General features: G+C 30.3%; 2 protein-coding genes across 2 annotated transcripts; both read right to left on the reverse strand.

Moving 5' to 3' along the window:
* Positions 1–5346: 5346 nt before the first annotated feature.
* Positions 5347–7598, reverse strand: LOC110605420 (purple acid phosphatase 3). Its single transcript, XM_021744010.2, has 7 exons — positions 7270–7598; positions 6602–6758; positions 6383–6490; positions 6169–6293; positions 5961–6089; positions 5808–5875; positions 5347–5718 (listed from the first exon to the last, which is right to left on the reverse strand). The coding sequence occupies exons 1-7, from the start codon at positions 7453–7455 to the stop codon at positions 5505–5507; spliced, it is 987 nt and encodes a 328-aa protein (XP_021599702.1). The 5' UTR covers positions 7456–7598; the 3' UTR covers positions 5347–5504.
* Positions 7599–16410: 8812 nt separating this feature from the next.
* LOC110605703 (annexin D5) lies at positions 16411–18423 on the reverse strand. Its single transcript, XM_021744353.2, has 6 exons — positions 18208–18423; positions 17754–17899; positions 17455–17673; positions 17167–17382; positions 16931–17020; positions 16411–16851 (listed from the first exon to the last, which is right to left on the reverse strand). Exons 1-6 carry the CDS (start codon positions 18383–18385, stop codon positions 16642–16644), a joined length of 1059 nt encoding a protein of 352 aa, XP_021600045.1. The 5' UTR covers positions 18386–18423; the 3' UTR covers positions 16411–16641.
* Between the last annotated feature and the right edge of the window lie 3751 nt (positions 18424–22174).

Below are 22174 nucleotides of genomic sequence, written 5' to 3' on the forward strand. Positions count from 1 at the left end.
GGGTTTCTGCATTTTTCTTCTCCCATGGCGGATAATTTACAGCATCTTTCCTTATCTGATGAGGAGGATCAAGCCCTGGAGGTTGTACCCTTGGTGGATACTTTCTCTTTTTCCTATGATCTGTGCTTTGTGGGTATGTTTTTGACATATAGTAGGATCAATTTTAATTCAATGCGGGACGTTCTTGCTGAGTTTTGGCATCCTCTTGGGGGAGTTAGTATTACTGATCTTGGTGCTAAAAGATTTTTGTTTCGGTTCTATACCCCTGTTGATTTTGAACGTGTTTGGAATGGCACTCCTTGGCTTTTCAATAACCATCTCTTGATTTTACACCCTCTTCAACCTGGGGAGGTTCCATTATTGGTTCCGTTAATTTACGTTAGTGAATGGGTTCAGATTCATGACCTCAAAGCGGGATTTTTTTCTGAATCAGTGGCACGTTCCTTGGCTAATTTTATTGGGATTACCTGGACCATGATTTGACCAGGGTTTCTACTGTTGAATCGGAATCTTATGTTAGGGTTCGTGTCAGGATGGATGTGCGAAATCCTCTGAAAAGGCATCGTCGACTAGTTGCCCCTGATGGTACCTCTTTCTTTGCCCGTTTTGCATATGAACACTTTCAGGTTTTTTGTTTTCTGTGTGGACGGTTGGGCCATACAGATTCTTTTTGTGACCTTTTGCTACATCATAAGAAGGAGTCTTTGACGCCTCACTGGGTCCTGAGTTAAAAGCTGTTCAGCGTAGGTACCAACGTCCAACTAGCTCTTGGCTGCGGTTTGAAAATTTGAGTTTACACTCACAGACTCCTGCTTCTGGTGGGAACTCTTCTTTCCAGAACCAGTTGCCTTCACAGGTTTTCCTTAATTCTTTTTTAGGAGCGCTTGCTACGGATGGTGAAAATGATTTTAGTGCTGGTTCTATGGAGACTGATTGTAATGGGGATAAGCAGGATGCAGGAGAGAATGATCCTTTATACAAGCTTGATGATGGTAAGAAGCGTCAACGGGTTGTTTCTACTGGCATTGTTTCTGATACTATGGATTCAAGGTCAGGCTCTTCTTCTCTATCGGCCGAACCCGTTGAGCGGGTCGCCCGTCAACAATGAGGATAATTTGCTGGAACTGCCGAGGTGTGGGCAATCCTCAGGCAGTAAATGCTATGGTGGATATTGTACAATATTATAAACCATCTATTCTTTTTCTTATGGAAACAAAAGCTAATGGTGTAAGGATGGAACAAATAAAGTCTTTATTACGTTTTTCTCATTGTTTTTCCGTTGATTGTGTTGGTATTAGGGGTGGTCTCTGTCTTATGTGGAAAGATGATGTCAAGCTAGCCATTACAGGTTATTGCTCTAATTTTATTAATTCTACAATTGGAGACGGTTCTGATTGTTGGAGGTTTACTGGGTTCTATGGTTGCCCTGAGTCGGGTCGTCGCCGAACTTCGTGGAATTTGTTGAGGGATTTGGCGGATAGGAGTCAGCTTCCTTGGTTATGTAGTGGTGACTATAATGATATTGCTGATCCGTTGGAAAAAGTTGGTGGTCCTCTTCGTTGTATTTCTTTGATTAATGGGTTTCGTAATGCTCTTGCTGATGCCAATTTAAATGATATTCAGGCTGTGGGGTCTTTTTTGTCTTATACATATAGAGAGGGTACTGATCAGTGTTCGAAGGAGAGGTTGGATCGTGCTTGTTCTAATACAACCTGGGATGCTCGTTTTCCTGATGCGATTTCGTCTAATTTAGTTGCTCCAGTTTCTGATCATACTCCTTTATTGATTGAAACTGTTGGAACTCAAGTTAGGGAGGATAATCGACGTTTTCGTTTTGACAATTCATGGCTTGAGGATGATGAGTTGGGGGAAGTGGTTTTGACGTCTTGGCAGCAAGGTTTGGGGTTGGATTTTATTCAACGTAAAGACCAGCTTGTGAAGCGTGTTCAGTATTGGGGGAAGAATAGAAACCGCATGCGTTGGCTTCAAAAAGAACGAATTAAGAAGAGATTGGGGGAGTGTTCTGAATCGCTTGATACAAGGGAAGTGCGGCAACTGAAGGATGTTTGGAATCAAATTTTGGCAGAGGAGGATATTAGACTACACCAACAAGTAAAAAAGTTCTGGTTTCGACATGAGGATAGGAACTCAAAATATTTCCATAATAGTATCAAAGCTCGGCGCAGATGTAATCGGATTCAGCAAATTGTGACATCGGATGGGTCATTATCTTCAGATGTGGGTACTATTCAGGATGCATTTTTGCAATATTTTTCGGGTTTATTTTCCAATTCGCCTATTGATTTTGCGGAGCTTCTCCCTCTGGTTCAGCCTAGAATTGGGGCCGAAGATAATGTTGAGTTATTGGCAGATTTTACAGATGAAGAATTTCGTTCAGCGCTCTTTCAAATGGACCCGAATAAAGCTCCTGGATTGGATGGTCTTAATCCGGCTTTTTTTCCAGAAATATTGGCCAATTATTGGGGTGGATGTTTGCAATATTTGTCGGTTGTGGCTTGCAAAAGGTACTATCCCTTCTGAAATCTCCAGTGCTTTAATTGTTCTTATTCCGAAATGTGTGAATCCTGTTGATGTGAAGGATTTTAGGCCTATTGCTCTCTGTAATGTGATTTATAAGATCTTGTCTAAGGCCTTAGCCAATAGATTGAAGAGGGTCCTGCATAAAATTATTTCACCAAATCAGTCTGCTTTCATTCCTGGGAGACTAATTACGGATAATTTTATTGTTGCTTTTGAGACCATGCATGGTTTGAAATTACAAAATAGAGGTAGTGTGGGGTCGTGTGCTCTGAAAATTGATATTGCTAAGGCCTATGATAGAGTTGAATGGTCATATTTGTTTGTGATGTTATCTGCATTGGGCTTTTCTGATACTTGGGTTGGATGGATGCGTATGTGTTTTTCAAATATGAGCTACTACCTTGCTGTTAACGGAGCAGAGATTGGTCCTGTGGTTCCAAGTCGGGGTCTCCGGCAGGGGATCCCATTTCTCCCTATTTATTTTTAATTGTTGCTGAAGGACTGTCTTTGTTGATTCAGGATAGTGAAAATAGGGGCCTTTTGCATGGGTGTTGCGCGAAAGTTGGTTGCCCCCGGGTTTCTCACCTTTTCTTTGCAGATGATTCCTTACTATTTTTTAATGGTACAGTGGAGGAAGCTATACGGATTAAGCAAATTCTTGGCGTTTATGAGAAGGCTTCAGGTCAGGCTGTAAATTTTGATAAATCTGGTATCATGTTTAGTCCGTGTGTGTCTGAGGAAAACCGGTTGACCATCTCTGGTATACTTGATGTTCATCTTCCTTTGGGTAGCGGTAATTATTTGGGGTTACCATCGCTTATTGGCCGTAGTAAAAAGCAAATTTTCTCTTTCTTGAGGGATCGCATTTGGAAATGTATTAGTAGTTGGAGTAATCGTTTTCTTTCTCGTGCAGTCAGAGAAGTATTAATTAAATCTGTATTACAGGCAATTCCAACATATTGCATGAATGTTTTTTTATTACCTGTTTCCACTTGCCGACAGTTACAGGTCATGATGAATAAATTTTGGTGGGGTGGTTGTCGTGAGGATGGGAGAGGGATGAATTGGCTCTCGTGGGATCGAATGTGCGGCCGTAAATCGGAAGGTGGGATGGGCTTTCGGGATTTGGCTAGTTTTAATACTGCCTTATTGGGAAAGCAAGGTTGGCGTTTGTTGGTTGACACCAATTCTCTTCTATATAGAGTGCTCAAAGCTAAATATTTTCCGAATGGGGATTTTTAGTCAGCTCGGTTAGGTTCTAACTATAGCTTCGTTTGGAAGAGTATTTTGTCTTCTCAACAAATGTTGCAACGTGGGGTAAGGTGGCGAATTGGTGATGGTAAGCAGGTTTTTGTTGTTAATTGCCCTTGGATTCCTCGGGATATTGGTTTTATGCCTTTAGATGAGGCGATGTTTGTTCCTGAAGTCATGAGAGTATGTGATTTATTTGTTGAAGGTGAGCTGCATTGGGATGTAGAGAAGCTAATGAATATTTTTAGTGTTGCTGATATGAGAGCTATTCTTACTATTCCATTGCCTCTATTCCCAAAACCGGATAAATTAATTTGGCACTTGCATAAGAAGGGTGTGTACTCAGTTAAATCTGCCTATTTTTGTGCCTTAGAATTGTCGGGTAGGACTGGTGTGCTGGGTTATAATGATGGGTGGAATCGTCTTTGGTCTCTTAATGTTCCTCCCAAAGTTCGGGATTTTCTTTGGCGTACTTGTCGTGGAGTGCTTCCTACTCGGGATATTCTTTTGAGGCGTGGGATACATGTACCTGCTGCATGTCTTTTTTGTGATCATGATGAATCTATTTCACATGTTTTTTTGCATTGTCCAATGGCTGTTGAGTTATGGAGACTTGCTGGTTTTTCTACTGCTGTTGATTTTTCTATATTCATGGATTTCTTTATTCATATTTATAATACTTTTGGCAGAGAAAGGACTGCACGTATGGCTATACATGTATAGAAGTTATGGCATGCCAGGAATGAAAGATTGTGGGTCAATAAAGTTTTGTCACCCAGTGAGGTTCATCATGCTGCTAGTTCCTATTTTAATGATTATGTGGCTTCACTTGTGTCTCGACCAAGGACGTTATCCCACCCATCTGTTCCTCGTGTGCTCCCATTGGTTGAGGCTACCACTCTTGAAGTTGATTGGATTGCATTCATTGATTGTGCAATTTTTGCTAGTGCTGATTTGTTCGGTTTTGCAGCAGTATTTGAGGACTTGGAAGGCTTCTTTTCCATTGCAATTTCGGGTTTCTATGAGGGGGGTGGGCAACCTGTTATTGCTGAAGTTTTGGCCTTGCGTCAATGTTTATCTTATGCTAGAGATTGTTTTCTTCAGGCGGGTTGTATTTTTACGGATAACCAATCCTTAACTTTGGCTATTCGCTCTCCTCTGGATGACTTTTCAGAGTTTGGATTAGTTGTTTCTGATTGCAAAGATGTTATGCGGTCTCAGGGTAACATTCATGTTTGTTGGGTACGGCGTTCAGAAAATAGAGCCGCCCATTTATTAGCTAGAGAGTCTATTCATCATGGTAGATTCAAGATTTGGATTGACATTCCTGATTGTCTCTTGGATTATTATTCTACAAGATAAATAAAGTCTTTCTTGATTCAAAAAAAAAAAAATATCAACAATCTTAATTTTTTGTGACATAAAAATTTATTTATAATTATTTTATCCATGTGTAATCAATTTTTTTAGTTATTATTATATTAATATAATATAAGCTCGATCTCATTCTAGGCCGAACGAAATATTTTACAATAAATAAATATTTGCCAGGAATAATTTAAATAGTTTTTTTTCTCTAATTTTCCCTTCTCATAAAATACAAAGACTACAAGTCTACAAGATAACATTATCCCTTCCTCAATCTTAATCCCAAGCTCCCATCAGTTTCATCTTCTTCTTCATCTTCATCTTGTTGAAGCAAAATAACTTGCTTAAATGGTAGAGTGAAGCTCTTTGTTCTTGCTCCATTTGTGCAAAATATAGCCAGAAACATCATAGAACACAATATCCATTTGAGTTTGTGTAATCTCCATAGACATGAAACCTTGACCATCATGATAAAACTTCATTTCCTTCGGATTCCACCAATCTACGTCTCCTCTCCAAGCCTTGGAGCCGCCTCCGCTTGTCAAAAATTGAAGCGGACTGTAATACATGCACCGCCATGCGTACACACATATAAATAAATAAGACGGTTTAACCTTTTATTTTAGTGATTTATATTTGAATCATACCTTTCACTGCTGCTTATGTGCTGCAAGCAATGGTCATGCCCATTTATGTAAAGATCCACATTGTTTTCCTGAAGATATAGAATGATTTAATTAATGGGTTTTTTTTTTTTTTTTTTGAAAAAATAAAAGTTTGATTTAATCAATGAAACTTACCAGAAGGATTGGGAGGAGCTGTGAACTGAGCTCTTGGGTGTTCCCATGGTGTCCAGCACTTTTGATTGTATGGTGGCCTACCACAATCTTCCATTTTGCTGTGGATTCTTTCAAGGACTTATCCAAATCCTATTCACCAGTCAATAATTAAGATTATAATTAATTTATGATAACAACAATATTAATTAATTAATTAATTAATAATTACCTTTAGGAGATTTGAGAGGTAATTCTGTCTAGGTAATATGCCACTCCAATCATAATTATGCTCTTTTTCTGTGAAATATTTCTCAACAAAAGGGGTAGTATCCACCGAGAAAAAATCAGCAATTTCTGCAATTTTAGATATTAATTCACTGAAAAATGTGAGTTTTTTAATTTCTAAATTAAATAAGAGAATGTAAAATATGTTAATTAATTACCAGTGTCAACAATAAAAGATCTCAAGCAAAGCCATTTGCTATCCATTTCTCTAAGAACTGGACTCAGTTGTGCCTCTACATCACCCCTGTAGTCATGGTTACCTAAAACTGCAGGAAAATTAAAATTAAATTAATTAATTAAAGCATAAATCCAAATTTAGAACCCATAATTTATTTATTAAAAATGATTAATTAGGAGGAAGAGATAAGAATATATACCACTGTACCATTGCTTCTGCAAGCTGGTTGCTGTGTAGATATTGGTGAAAGATTCATAAAATAAAGGATCATCAACACCCTTTAATCCATTATCATAAAAATTATCTCCTGTGGAGATTATAAAATCAATATCCAATTCCTCTCCAATTATCCCCATCTGCATATTAATTGAAAATTTTATTTAATTACATATAATTCAACAAATTTAAAATTTTAAAAATTACATTTACTGATGATTCATCAGCACACAGAGATTTAAAGTATATTTAATTTAATAATAAAAATATATAGTTTTCAGATATGCAAGATATGCTTCCATATATGCCTATGTCATCTTGTGCCACCGAGGACATCCAAATGAAAAGGATTGGTATAATGGAATCCACATGGAATTATACTCTACAATAAAAAAAGTAAACATGATGAAGTGGCGCCCATTCATTGGATGAATGTCCCAATAACATCATTGGTTCCCCGACTCATTCTACTGTAGAACTTTTGGCCTTAGCCTCACAGAACCAGCCACGAAGTTTCCTCCCTTCGCCGGATGCAGATGCTCATGCAGATGCAGCTATTGGTTCCTACTTGTTCTCGATATGTTACAAGAATCCAAATAAAAACAAAATGCATGATGGAGAAGTTTAGCGATGGTAATCATATATATTTACCTGACGAGCAACGTGAGATTGGTTATAAGCTCCTCTTCTTCCCCAATCACCAATAACCAAGAGGCTGAGAGACCCATCAGCTTTGGCTTCATGTTGAAATCGCTGAAGCTCTGCTACAGAGAGATAAATGATGTTGAAGCCTAAAAGAGCAGAGAAGATAAAGCTTAAAGCCATGAGTTTAGACATGGGGGTGGCTCGGTGGAGAAGAAGATGGCGAGGTGTTGCAGGAGGAAACTTTAAGAGAAAGAAAGAGAAGTTTTGGTTAGTGGTGAAAGGAAAGGAGCTTTTTATAATGTTTTGGGGAGGAGACGCAAAGATTGTGTGAGAAATTAAGCAACTGGGGAAGAATTATAGGGGGGTGGTGGTGAAAATGACGAGGCTGATTAATTTAAAAAAAGAAAGAAAAGGATATATTTATGACAAATGGACAAGAACAAGTTGTTGTTTATACTCTGAAAATAGTTTAATCGTGGGGAGGTAAGTGACTGTAACCTACTACAAAATTAAAAAATTAATTAATAATTAAATAATAAAAATATTTAAAAATGTGAATTTTTTACTTTTTTTTTCTAAAGAAAATTTTTAATTAATTTATGTATTCAATTATTAAAAAAACTTAATATTTTATAATTATAAATAAAATTTATTTTTTTTAAATAGAGATCAGATAAAATAGAAGAATTTGATATTTTTTAAATTTCTTTAGATACATTTATTATCATTATTAACATTTGGAATGTGGAAATATAATTTATCTTACTTATTTTGATAATTAATTTTAAAGGAAACGTGTACATAATTTTTTTTTTTTGGCTTGTTCATCAATCGATGTTTATATATATTATATACTCCAACCACGATTTCAGAAAGATGGTTGTTTCAAGAAAAAAAAAATTGTTAAATAAAGGAAAAAAAAAAGAATAAACTCCATTGAAGAGTTATATAAAGCAAAAATATTAATTCTAGTGAAACCAACGTAATAAGTTTCATTTTATATTAGATTTATATTTTTTTTATTATAAATATATTAGATTTTATGTTAATTTTATTATAATTTTATATTATAGATTTATGTGGATTTAGTTTAAATAATAATTTTTTTATTATATTTAATTATTTTTAATTTTCTTGTTCAATAGTAAGTAGACAGTTTTACATTAGTTGTCTTTCCACTAATTTCTTTCTGTCGTTTTTTCAAAACCAAACAAAAATATCTAATATTCAACCAGTAATTAAAAAAAAAAACTGGGGTTTTTATTTAATTAGAAGTTAGTATTAATGAATATATATTAACTGGGGTTTTTATTTTAAAAAAATTATTTTTCTTAAATATATATAAATTTAGTTATTATTTATTATACTATAAAATTATTATACATCTTTTATCCGTCTTCATTATTTTTCATCTCTTCATTTTTTTTCAAAAGCATGCATATCACGAGCATATTATTATTACTACTACTAAAATTTAATCTATCATAAATATTTTAAATAAATAATTTTTACCCTTTTTTTTTAAATTAAATGTTGTATAAACTGTTTTAAATTTTAGTTTTATACTAAACAATATTCATATTAATTTTGAATTTTAGATGTTTGTGAAATTAAAATTTATAATATAGTAAATAGTATAAAATGTTGAGCATTATAAGTCAATAATATTTTTATAACATTTACGAGAATTATTGAACTTTTCTTTTGAAATAAAAAAAATTAAAATTATACTTTACATCAATAAAATAAAATTAGTGTATACTTTTGAAAATAAACATTAATTTTGTACTAAGACCATAAATTCAATTAAGTACTCAGTTTACTATTTTTCACATAATTAATTTCGTCAACCAATATTTTATTACTTCAATCATGTAGTTAAAATAAAACATTATACTAGGCTATCGAAAAAGAAAACGTAAGATGGTTTATGACTGATCGGAATGAAGTTGAACTATAATGGAGCAATCTGCAAGAAAACAAACGTGAAATGGTTAGTATCTATGAGAACTATTTTGATACTCAAATCAGTAATTTAAAGAAAATAGCAAATATAATATAATTGCTTAAAACTCCAGAGTTATTATATAAAAATTGTATATTTTTATCTTTATGATTATTAATTTTTATACTGTAAAAAAGCGAAATTAATTATATTATATTTTAGAATCTGACAATAATATAGTTAGCTCGTTGATAAGGGATTCTGTAGACTAATTGATCGGAGATTCTGTGATTATAGATGTAAAGAGAATCGACTGGATTATAACTTTTACCGATATATTCCTGTAGAGTCTGAACTTATAGTTAAGAGGCTAACTCTTAACAAATTAAATTAAATTGAGTTTGATTTAAAGCGTTCGAGTTATTTTTCTCTTAGTAGAACTAAACTATTAAATTTTATCACATGATCTTATTTTTAAGTGTTAGAACATTGTATTTTTTGGATTATTTATGATTTAAAATTTTATTATTATTAATATTGTTAAATGATTTTCATATGTATTGAGAAAATTATGTTTTAATTGAATAAAAAATTGAGAATAAAAAAATAATATTTTTGTAAAAAAAAAATATATTTTAAATCAGAATTTCACTTTTGTCTTAAAAAATATAAATTTCTTTTTGATGGAAATGTGAAATTATTATTTTAAATAATTATTTTCTAATAATCATTTTTTTAGAACTTCACCTTTATGTTGTTTTATTTCCATTTCAATTAACTTTTTTCATAAAATTTAACTTTTAAGATTTAGTAGAGATCAAGTCCAAATAGGCTAATAATTGTGAGTCTATTATTTTTCTAAAACCAATCAAATAATAAAAAAAATAATATAATTATAAAATGAATTTTACACTTTATTATAAAAATAAAATAAAATTTACGAAAAGAATATGTTTTATTTTAATTTCCTTGCAAAACGGTGTATTTTATGTAAATAATATTTAAATTGATATTTTTATTTTATAAATTTATATAAAATGATATATATTTTTATAAAGTAATAATTTTATGAAACTTTATTAAGTGACATTTTCAAGGAATATAAAGTATAATATCAACTTAAAAATATAAAATAATAATAAATTTTGTTAAATTATAGAATAAATTATTATTTTTAGTTAACAAAAATGTTACTGTAGTTTATTGTTTGAATTTAATTTAATATATCTTTTATTATATTAATTTATAAAGTATTATTATTTTTTAATAAATTTTCTGTAAAATATCGTTTTCAAAAATAAATATCATCTTAAATAAATATATAAAATAAAATAAAAGCAAGCATAAACGGGTAAAGCAACTTTTTGGAGCAAGTGGAGAGTAGGGCTGGCTTTTTGCTCATGCATCCATTCAGTTCAGTTGATTTGAAAGGAGAAGTTAGCCTGTCGTTACCTGCCAGTGGCCTTTTTGCCTTAATTACTCCCTGTAACAATTAGTGAAAGGTTCCGTTTGACTCGCGTCTGAAATTTTAGTTTTTAAATAGAAATAAATCAAATATAAATTTATTTTTAATAGAATATCATATTTAGTCTTTCTAAATTTTTTGTAAAAATTTAATTTAACGTTTCTAAATGCAAACATTACGTTTGATTACTGGTAATAGAAACCTTGTACAATGTGGTTGATGAATGATTTGGTTAGTGAGAGTTGGGTAATCTCACCAGACAGTGGACAATGGAGTATGGAGGCTTGTTGGAAGTGAGGAACAAGACAAGTAAGCTACCTTAGCAATTTCTTCCATAATTCATTTTCTCTCTGTGGGCACCTAATTGTTGCAACCCCAATACCACACATCTTATATGTCTTCCATCATTCCTGTTGCAAAATAATCACAGAATAAAGAATTTTAGAAATATTTAATTTAATTAAATTTTTTTATTTTTTCCATCATTCAAAATTCTAAAATTGGAAAGAAACAGTTCCCAGCTAGCTTTATACAATCATGCATGCTTTTTATCTTAATTCAGGCAGCTCCCATGCACAGTCCATAGATACATTTGTTTAATTGTCTGTTTCTTCATATGAATCTACGTCCCCGACCTTTTACAAAACGGCGGCCAACTACCCGACAAAGCTAAGCCATTCTTTAAACCTCATGAAAAAACCATCCCTATTTCTGAGAGAAAACTGGTCTAACATGTGGCAGTTGGTTTTCTATTAATTATTAGTGTTTGGGCGTTAAGCCGTTAATGCATGCATGCATGCAATGGGTGGCTACGTCACGAGTTACAAGTTGATAAGTTTCTTAATTATTGCAGATAAGTGGTGGTTTATTGAATTAATAGATTCTCATTTAGTCATTTTTAACAAAGATTGTGTTTTGGTCAATTGAATATTCATTCCAATACCTCACTTCATGATCAAAATTTGAAAATAAATTAATGGTCATTAGAGTGTAAACTACTAATTAATATAATATTATATATTAATACCATATTTTTACAAATATTATATATATAATAGAAAATTTCTGCACAAAAACATAGGCCTATCCCCACTTCAACATAAAATTTCTAACATAATATTAGTATCTATCTGATAATGTTGAAATTCAAGGGTCTTACTCTTATGATTGTGATATTAAGTTTAGGCGAAATGATTCATAGGAAATTAATGAACGGGACTTGGTATAAATTAGGAAATCAATGAGATTAATGGGGTTGGGTATTATTTTTAGGAGCATTATATATATTCTGTGGTCGTATGGTCGTACATAGTATATCTGAAACACATTTTATTGAATAAGACAAGTATATCTTTGACAGATTTTTAAAATGAATTATTAATCGCACACAATCGGGGTGAGCATTCGGTCGATTCGATATAAAATCGAATCAAACTGAATAAACTAAAAATTGAAATTTTAGTGTTTATAAAAACCGAACCAAACCGATTTTGATCAGAATCCGAATCGAACCTAGCTGGTCTGATTCGATTTGATTTGATCAGTTTTGATTTTTAATATTTTTTTTTATTTTTTACACTTTATTTTTAATATTTTAAAATTTAATTAAAATATTTTAATTTTAATATGATTTAATTTCTCTATATTATTGAAAAAACATATTATTATCACTAATCAGTTCGGTTCGGTTTTTTCAATTTTTTTCTGATCAAAACCGAACCGAACCAAAATAACTGAAATTTCTGAAATTAAAAACCGAACTGAACCGAACCGAAATGTATAAAAAATCGAACTAAATTTTTAAATCGATTCAGTTCGATCGATTTTTTTGATTTGAACCAAATACTGTTCACCCCTGACAGACAATTTGATTGATATATATTGAGTCGGCTAAATCTATACTCTATGTATTTGTTATGTTAGTGCTATTATCACACTTATATTTAAAGTTTCGTATGGATACGGAGAGAATAGAGCCATTAGCTAATAGTATAATAAAATTAGTAGTATGAACATCCAATCTAATTTTCTAGAGTTTGTGCTTAATAGAATCCGATCGGATAAAAATAAAATCTTTAAATCACGATCAGAGCACATATTCAGATCTTAAAAAAATTTATATTTTATACATTATCAGTATCGACTTTAAACACTTTCTATTTTACAATTTTATTTCATATTACCATATATTATGCGTTTTTGTTCTGTTTTTTTCATATTACCATGCTAAAAATATTTTTTATATTTTAACATTTAAAACATTTAAGAAAATTAATTAATATAAATATTTTTCTACTTAAAAGAAAATTTAAATTATTTTTTAAAAAATAATTTTAATATTTTCAAAAAAGTAATTTTTTATTTAAAAAATATTACTAATACTACTATATACAAAATTTTTTAATATTTTTTTTTAATTAAAGCTAATTAATGAAAAATAATTATTCAACTTATTTCATGCAAATAAATAGAGACTTAATAATTTGTTAATGTTGGCAGTATATGCTTTCAACCCATTAATAATGTCTTTAGTCTAACTCATTCATGCTATTAATTTAATTGTACTAATTCTAGTGCAAAAATAGGTTTATACAATATTATAAATTAATAGCAATACTCTGAAAATTGTGCCACATCCGCTGCTAAATATAAGGTAATAGTTTATTTTTTTTTTAGTAGATGAAAAATAAAGTTAAAATTATTATCGTGATATAAAATAAATTTTTTATTAAAATATATTATTATATATAATAAAAAAATAATTTTTTTAACAGATTTAAATTGCTATCAAACTATTAACTTAATAGTATTAAAATAACAATTCTACATCTGTACCGTAAAAATAATTTAGATAAAATATAGTGTACTAGTTAATTGAATGAAAAAACTTTTTATTTAAATTCGATCAATTATAAATTGAAATACAATTATACCATATATTTTCTATTTTGAGTCCATATAAATTAAATTTAAATAAGATTATTGATTAATGAGAAGTATCCTCACTAGGGTGATCATTCGGTCGGTTCAGTTTAAAATCGAATCGAATCGAATAAATCGAAAATTAAAATTTTAGTGTTTATGAAAATCGAACCGAATCGATTTTGGTCAAAAACTGAATCGAACCGAACCGGTCTGATTTGGTTCGATTCGGTTCGGTTTGATTGGTTTCGATTTTTATTAATTTTTTTATTTTTTACACTTTATTTTTAATATTTTAAAATTTAATTAAAATATTTTAATTTTAATATGATTTAATTTCTCTATATTATTGAAAAAATATATTATTATCACTAATCGGTTTGATTCGAATTTTTTGGTTTTTTTTATCAAAACCGAACCAAACTGAAATAATCGAAATTTCTGAAATTAAAAATTAAACCGAACCGAACCGAAATGTATAAAAAACCAAACCAAATTTTCAAATTGATTCGATTCGGTCAGTTTTTTCAATTTGAACCGAATACTGCTCACCTCTAATCCTCACATATCAAGTGGAAAGTATAGAAGTGATCTCTTCAAACCTGAATTTTGAGGATAGGGTTTGAATAAAAAACTCAAAAAAAATCTCTGTTCAGAATCATCCTATCCGAATCTGATGGATGTTGAAGAAAAATGAAAAAGTAAGAGCTACCCATTTGAAATTGGGAGTATCTATACATATAGAGATTCCTGATCACATGAACAGAGATTCCAGCGGTGCAATAATTTGAGCAGCTTCCTTTTCTATCCATGTCCGGTGGACAGCTTCTATTTCAATAAGATCTGCTTGCCTATCCAAATGGAGAGGCATCATATCCACAAAAACATTGTATGGAGATAAAAACAGATTCATCACCTGCAATTATTGTCAAGTTAATGATCAGAAGAACCAAAATGAAAATTAATGCATTGAAAATGAAGTATCTTGACATTGTATATATATATATATACATTGCCAGATTCCATCACCTCACATGGTATATTGCTTCCAATGACCATGGGAATATTACAATTTCTTTTTTGAAAAATACTTTTTAATCTCTAAAATTTGACAGAATTAATAAATTTTTTTCTTCATTTTTATAGATCAACACTTTTTATCACTTTTATTCTTTATGCGGCTAATTATAATTTATATTGTTATTTTAGTCAAAAAATATATATTTATCGGAATAAATCTCTAATCATCAAAAATTTTAAAAGTCTTATTAACTCATGATGTGCTTCATATATTTTTTATATAAAATTATTCATGTAGTCTGTATATATTTACTTATTCTCTTAAATGTAATATTTTGCTTCGGATAAAAAATTATTAAATCAATGAATTGAGAAAATACTTTCCCCCAATCTATTTGGTGACCAAATTTCCTTAGTCCAACAACCCCTTTCAAGAAAACCAAGAGCTTGGCCTTGTGGGGATGCTTCAAAGAAATTTGTTTTATTATTCTGCCACGCATCCAGAACTCCAACGATAAAAACTTGGGATCTGCAGGGAATTTCATCAAAATAAACTGCATATTGTGTCCAAACTTGATTAGGGATTGCAACGGATTGGATATTTTCGGGTATCCGATCCGATTAAACCCTAATAGAATGGATTTAGATAATTATAATCGGATTTGGGATGATTAGAGTTTTAAAAATAATATCCGTTGCGGATTCAGATCGGATTTGAGTTTTATGTATAGGTTACCCACTACTCGAACACGTTTATATAAATAATTAATTTAATATAAAAAATATATTTTACAATAATATTTATAAATTTTTTTATATATTTTTATTTAAAAATTTAAATTTAAATATTTTGTAGAAATATTAGATTTTTTAAATGAAAATTATTAATAAAAATATTTTTTATATAAATTATTAATTAAAATATATAAGATTAAACGGGTTCGAATTTTATTCGGATAATAATAATCGGATTTGGAATGAATTCGGATAGTTTAAATTAATTTTTAATCGGGTTCAGAACGAGTTCGGATATTATTAATATAAATCGAATTCGAGTTCGGATAGTTTAATTTTCGCGAATATCCTACCAGTTTACATCCCTAAGTTTGATGTCTCCACAGTTTGAAAGCTTCCAGTATATTAAGCTCGAGAATTCACAGTTGAGCTAATTGATTTTTTATCTGCGTCAATTTCTGTATATAAACTGAAAGAATTTTTGTTTTTTCCGCCAATGATAAGAATTCTATGCAAATAGCATACTAAAGAAGACAGGCTGCTAGGCTCAACACCTAAGGATACCATAAGAGGAGCCCAAGCCTACACAAGACCAGCAGTAGAGATACTAACAGCCCAACAACAATGCAAGCACAACCAGAAAATGTCATCCAGGCAAAGGCAGAGGAGGTTGCGCAGACTTAACGACGTCCATATTTCGCACCTTTAAGGGCAATCTTCCAAATAAATAAGAACGACTTAAAGCCTCAGAGTTGCCAGCCTTAATACATAAACGAAACTCTCCGCAAGGCAGAATCACAAATGGAGGCATACTAAAGCACCAAGGATGAAAATGAAAATCAAAGAGAAGTCCTAGGAGAAAAGATGAAAAAAAATTTAAAGAGTGGGTTAGCTTTTGGTCTTTTGCAGAGTTTGGTAATTTTCTGTGTTTAAGCTAAGGAACTTTGTTATCTAGTGGCATAAATGGATGGTTAACGATTGCATTGAATAATTTTCCTTTGTCTTCCACTCCTTTGCTCTAAAGGAAAATCAAATATGCAAAATTAACAACTAATCTCTCCTTAAAATCAAGCCAAAAAAATTATACAAATTTAAGTAACTAAATATTCAATAACTTAATACAAAAAAATCCCAACAATTTCAGATAATCTTTAATCATCTGCAGAAATTTGCTTATGAATTCTGGGATTTCAGATCATACCCATCAACAACTTGGCCTAATTCTGCAATTTTCTCAAACAAATTGCAAAGACAAACTAGGTTAACAATCCCAAATGTGAGATTGCGAGGACTATTTGACATTAGTAGCGCCCAGAATTGAAAGAAGAAAGGTCCTGTAGTGGCCTAACGTCTCAGAATGAACTGCATCAATTAACTGCTTTTTATACAGCTTATAGTATTCTTCCTTAATTATCTGCATATCAACCTCAGCTCTTGTTACAATTACCCTGATCAGCGTAGTGTCTCTAGTCCCCAAACCCTTCATCGCCTTTCGTAAAACCTGCAAATCCAAGTTAAGAAACCTGATAGAGATCATACAGATGAAAAGACTGAATTGGGAAATTGCAGAAAATTATTACCATTGCGAAATACTTGGCAGGATTATGAGCACACTGCAAAATTGTTGACAGGGCGTGCTTGAAATGCCCTGATGTTTCTATTTTTATTGCCTGAAAGATCAAGTTGAGCATTGTTAAACAAGGGGAAGATAGCCGAAGAGTTCAGGGGTATGGGAAAAATTTATCTAGACCCGATTCACATGGATCCTGAAATCACATGGTGAAACAGGTCTATCTAAGAAATGCCATATCTTTACCTTTCTCAGTTCTCTTCCATACATTTTCTGGTAAGCACCATCAAGAACAACCAAATGCGTTCTGCTTCTTTCACTGAAAATCTGAATCAAAACTTTCTCATCCATTCCATATTTTCTCTCCCCGAATTTATGCATTGCTTTAGCATCATTGTCTACCAGAACTCTGTCGATTTCGGGGCCTTCATATCTTGTTGTACTTAAATATGCCAGCATCAACTGTCATAACAACGAGGTGATGATGGAAACAATAAAAATCTAGAGAGTAAGAGAGATGATAGAGGAAAGAACCTGTCTATGATTCCCAGATGTGTGGGCTCCAACATCATGATCAAGTGGGATACAATAAGTAGAATTATAAGCCTGTTTAATTTGTCGAAGCTGGGAAGAAGTACGAGAACATACAATTTCAGTGGCAATTTTAGGTTCAGGAATATGTCCTGTTAGACCTTGCCTCAGGCCGGTAAGATCTCGTTCCAATGGAGTTTGCATCCACAGCAAAATTGCTTTCTGCAGAACCCATATATAAAATAATTAATATTTATTAAAAAAATGATCAACTTAAAAAGAAAGATCATTTCTTTGTGTACCTTGAGATGACCATGAAGCTCTGAAGACAACTCTTTTCTAAGGTCATATGAGTACAAGGTTTCGAATTCTTGTAGGATGTCGTCTCGTTGAGATGCATCTCTGTGTGCAAGAATACTGATAACCGCTCCAGTATCACAACCTATTCCTGTTCAGGTAATGTAAAGAGCTGTACTGTTAGCAAGTTTTTTGCATTAGATATAACCTAAAGTTCTAACACTCCTTTGAAAATTTTCTTGAAGGATGATAATGAAGATTTTATTTTTTTTGAATATTTTTTCTTATTTTCAATTATAAGAAAGAACTTGTAGTTACCATGCATTAGATTTCCATGGTTGAATTTTGAGAGTAGGAAAATTCAAATGAGATCAAGATCAAAATGAAGCAGGTCACGGTATATATATTATATATATATATACACACACATTCAATGAAATTGGAAATTTGAGCATTTACCTTTGAAAGCACGGTGGAGCTGGGTGGCGTCCTCACGGGAAGAAATTTGAACTGTAGGTATCGTTAGATTAGATATATCTCTTTCCTTGAAGAAACTCTCCAATGGCGGAAAAATTTTGGAAAGAGAATTAGGAAGAAATTGAAAAAGACATGTAGAAATTTCCCTTTCGCACCTCATTTTCTGTGCAACGATAAAAAAAAGAAGAGCTATTGTGTGGACGGAAGAAGACAATAGGCCCTTTCACCTTCAAAACCCTTTGTATTTTGCTCCATTTTCATGCATAATCTCTACTCCTTTGAACTTTTAAAATTAAGCAATTTTTTTTAAAAAAAAAAAACAATTTAATATGCATGCATAAATAAAAAAAATTCATGCTATAAATAAGTTCATAATTTCAGAATCTATTTGATTTGTAGTTCTTTTTTCTCTATCCAAGACGGGAAAATTTTAATGATTAATATGTAGTTGTTGAAGCATATAAAGGAAAATTTTCACTATTCTCAATGAATATTATTGTTATATATATATATATATATATATATATATATATATATATATATATATATATATTTATCTTAATATTCCATCAGTTATAATTAATTAGTTATTTTCTAATTTTAAAAATCATTGAAATGTCTTATTATAAAATCAAATTTTTTTTCAATTAATTTCTATCCAAGAAAATTTTATTTAACTTTAAATAGAGCACAAAATACTATAAATAATAAAAAAAATTATCCGTTAAGACCAAATAAGCCCATTTTTATATTTTTACTTAAATAAACCTTAAACTCTTTATTTAGAACCATATATGTAATCTCAACTCCTGTAAGATTTTGTGGGGTTGATTTTCTATATATTTGTCTTTTTTTCCTTTGAATTTATTTTTCATTTTCTAGTAGGTGTTGTTTTTATTTTTTTAATTTTTATTAAAAGTTTTCCATTAATTTTAAATTATTATCCTGCTCTATAAGATAAATGTGCTATTTAAAGAATAGGGGAATTGCGGGAGCGATTCATCCTTCCCAAACGCAGCATACAATTCTTCGTTGTATTGCGCTCTCCAAATGTGCTTGTTCTCCCTTTCTTCCTTATAGTAGATTATATATATATAATTAGGTTTTGAATAGGTTTGAATTTTATAAATAATATCTGTGATTTGGGTTTTATATATTTTAAACATTCGATTACTCTTAACTCGATTATATGACTAATCAGTTGTTTTTTAATAATATTTATACTATTTTTACATACGTTATATAGGAAAAAATAGAATTTAAATATTTTATTTGATTATTGAAATTTTCAATTAATATTTTATATAAATTATTAAATTAAAAATTATAAAATTGAATGAGTTCATGTATTTTTTTTAATATTTATTAATTAATTAAATTTGAGACGATAATTCAATATAAATTTTAATTAGATTTAAAATGAATTAAGATTTACATAAAATACATTTTGTAAGTAATGATATGACTCTACTCCTTCAAGATATGTTACACTGTGACAATCTCTCCTTGGACCGTGTAATGACATTTTTATAATTAAGATACTCAGACATCCAGACTCGATTGTTCAAGGTATGAAGTCTCAATCACTCACAACACTCACTTGGTGCATTCGGATCTTTGAAGACTCACCTTATCTAAACAGAGCTTTGATCTTTTCCGTTTTTTACTATTGATTTTTGTTATGATACAATCGCTAGAATCCCTACAATTTTGAGATTCTTTATCTATTAGCTAATAGATTTTAGATTTTAAAAAAATGACCAGTTGACTTTCTTTTCTTACCGTATAAAAGCAATAAGGATATAGAGTTTAAGATATGTATTCTTTAACTCAATCAAACTAATTACGACTCTCGTATAATTTAGGAGTATCAAATCGAGGCAAATTCTGAATACTAGATATAACCTCACAATGATAGGGTCAAGGTTGGCAAGTGAAACGATGGGATAAGTTTCATTGTCGAGAGGGAAGCAGTCCAGTCCAGATCACCAGGTTGGCGAGTGAGACGATGGGATAAGCTTCATTGTCGAGAGGGAAACAATCTAGTCTAGATCACCAACTAAGCCTCCTAAATGACCATCCAATAATAAAGGAGGTAGGAGTGCAAAGACAGCCAGAAGGTTTGTGTAGAAGTAGCTACCCATGAAAAAATGCGTAATAACTCACTGATCAAGTACTCTTGCTTAAACGGAGTTAAGCGATTTGCTGAAACTGTGGGATGTAAAAATGCATTGATAGAAATGCCCACTTAAATATATTCTTATTTAAGTATCGAAATGATTGCCAATATATCGATAACTTTACATTCAATTTTTTTAGATTGCTATATTAAACGAATAGCATTTTTTGCAACATCAAGTAACTTGCTACCATTCCTATCGTTATCTCAATAAATTTAAATTTTAATAATATTATCTAACATTAAAGTAATAAATAATAAAATTAATTAACTTGTTTGACATTAATATAACATATAAATTAATAAGCAACATATAACATATTAGCAATTTAAATTAATATGAAAATGTTGTTAAAAACTTTGGATGAAAGGTTTATACACAATAGATATTTATTGAAAGTTCTTATTAATATTATGTTTAAAATTTTTAACAACTATATGGAAGATTACAACTAAAGCCTGTTTTTGTTATCATGTTTAATAAATTGATTTTATTTTTAAGGGTTAGATTATATATTTTTTTATCAATACTTTTAATTATAAATTAAATAGTACAACTAGCTATTAATTGAATATCATAATAAATTGATAGAAAAATATTTAATAATAATTTATATTGACAACATATGTGGATATCTTTTATTTTTAGTAGCTAATTCAAAAAAAAAGTAATTAAAAAAAATATTGTGGGTACCGTCCATCATCATCATCATGAACTACAAAATTACTAATTAATAGGGTGGTCCCCTCAATTGAATTAATTTGCATTACATTATAGCAATTAAATTGGACTATTCATCGTCATCAATTATTATTATTATTATTATTATTATTAAAAATTAATTATTTAGTAGAGAAAATTCTGATTTTTTATTTAAAAACATGCATTAAAATATCATTCACGTCTTAAAAAAATTTAATAATTAAATATTTCGTTAATTTTTAAAATTTTAAAGAATTAATTAATGAATTTTTTAAAATTATCTAAATAAAATAATAAAATATTTAACGATTAAAATTAATAAAGAAATTAATTAGTAAATTTTTTAAAATGTTAGAGATATTTTAATAAATTTTTTAAATTAGAGAGACTAATTAATAAATTTTACCATACCATCTTTAATTAGAAGCAATTTTTGTACTCATAAATTTAATTATAAAAAAGAAAATTAATTTTGAGGTAGTAAATTGCACTCATATGCTTAGTTTGATGGTAAGTGCATCTCAGTAAATCTGAGATATTTTAAATTTTAATATTTTTTTTTAAATAGGGAGTGGGGGATTGAACTTGAGATCTCTCAGATTTACTCGGATGCACCTACCACCAGAATAAACCTGTGAGTGTTTTAAATTTTACTATTTAAATTCTCAATTTTCATTTTAAAAAAAGGTTGAGGTAGTAAATTGAAATATGCCTATTTTAGGTGATACACTTTATTTAATCGTAATTAGGATTGCTAATTATGGAATGATTGTTTTTTATTATAAGATTAATCTTTCATTGGCAGCCGACCGTCCAATGCATGAGTTTCGCTTCCTTGCAAGTGTGCATGTTTTTAATTTATATGAATTTCATATTCATACTGTCACAGTATTCAATTATTAATGGAAAATATATAATGTCGGGAATCCCACGTTCAAAATAAATAAAGGTCAAAATGTTATTAAATTAATACGTGAAATAATTTAATCATTATTTAAATTTTTATAAAAAATTATACAAATATATATAATCTTAAATTAAATATTTCCCTATAATAAATTATGTTG

Source organism: Manihot esculenta, chromosome 17, assembly GCF_001659605.2.
Source record: "Manihot esculenta cultivar AM560-2 chromosome 17, M.esculenta_v8, whole genome shotgun sequence".
In the NCBI taxonomy this organism is placed as follows: domain Eukaryota; kingdom Viridiplantae; phylum Streptophyta; class Magnoliopsida; order Malpighiales; family Euphorbiaceae; genus Manihot; species Manihot esculenta.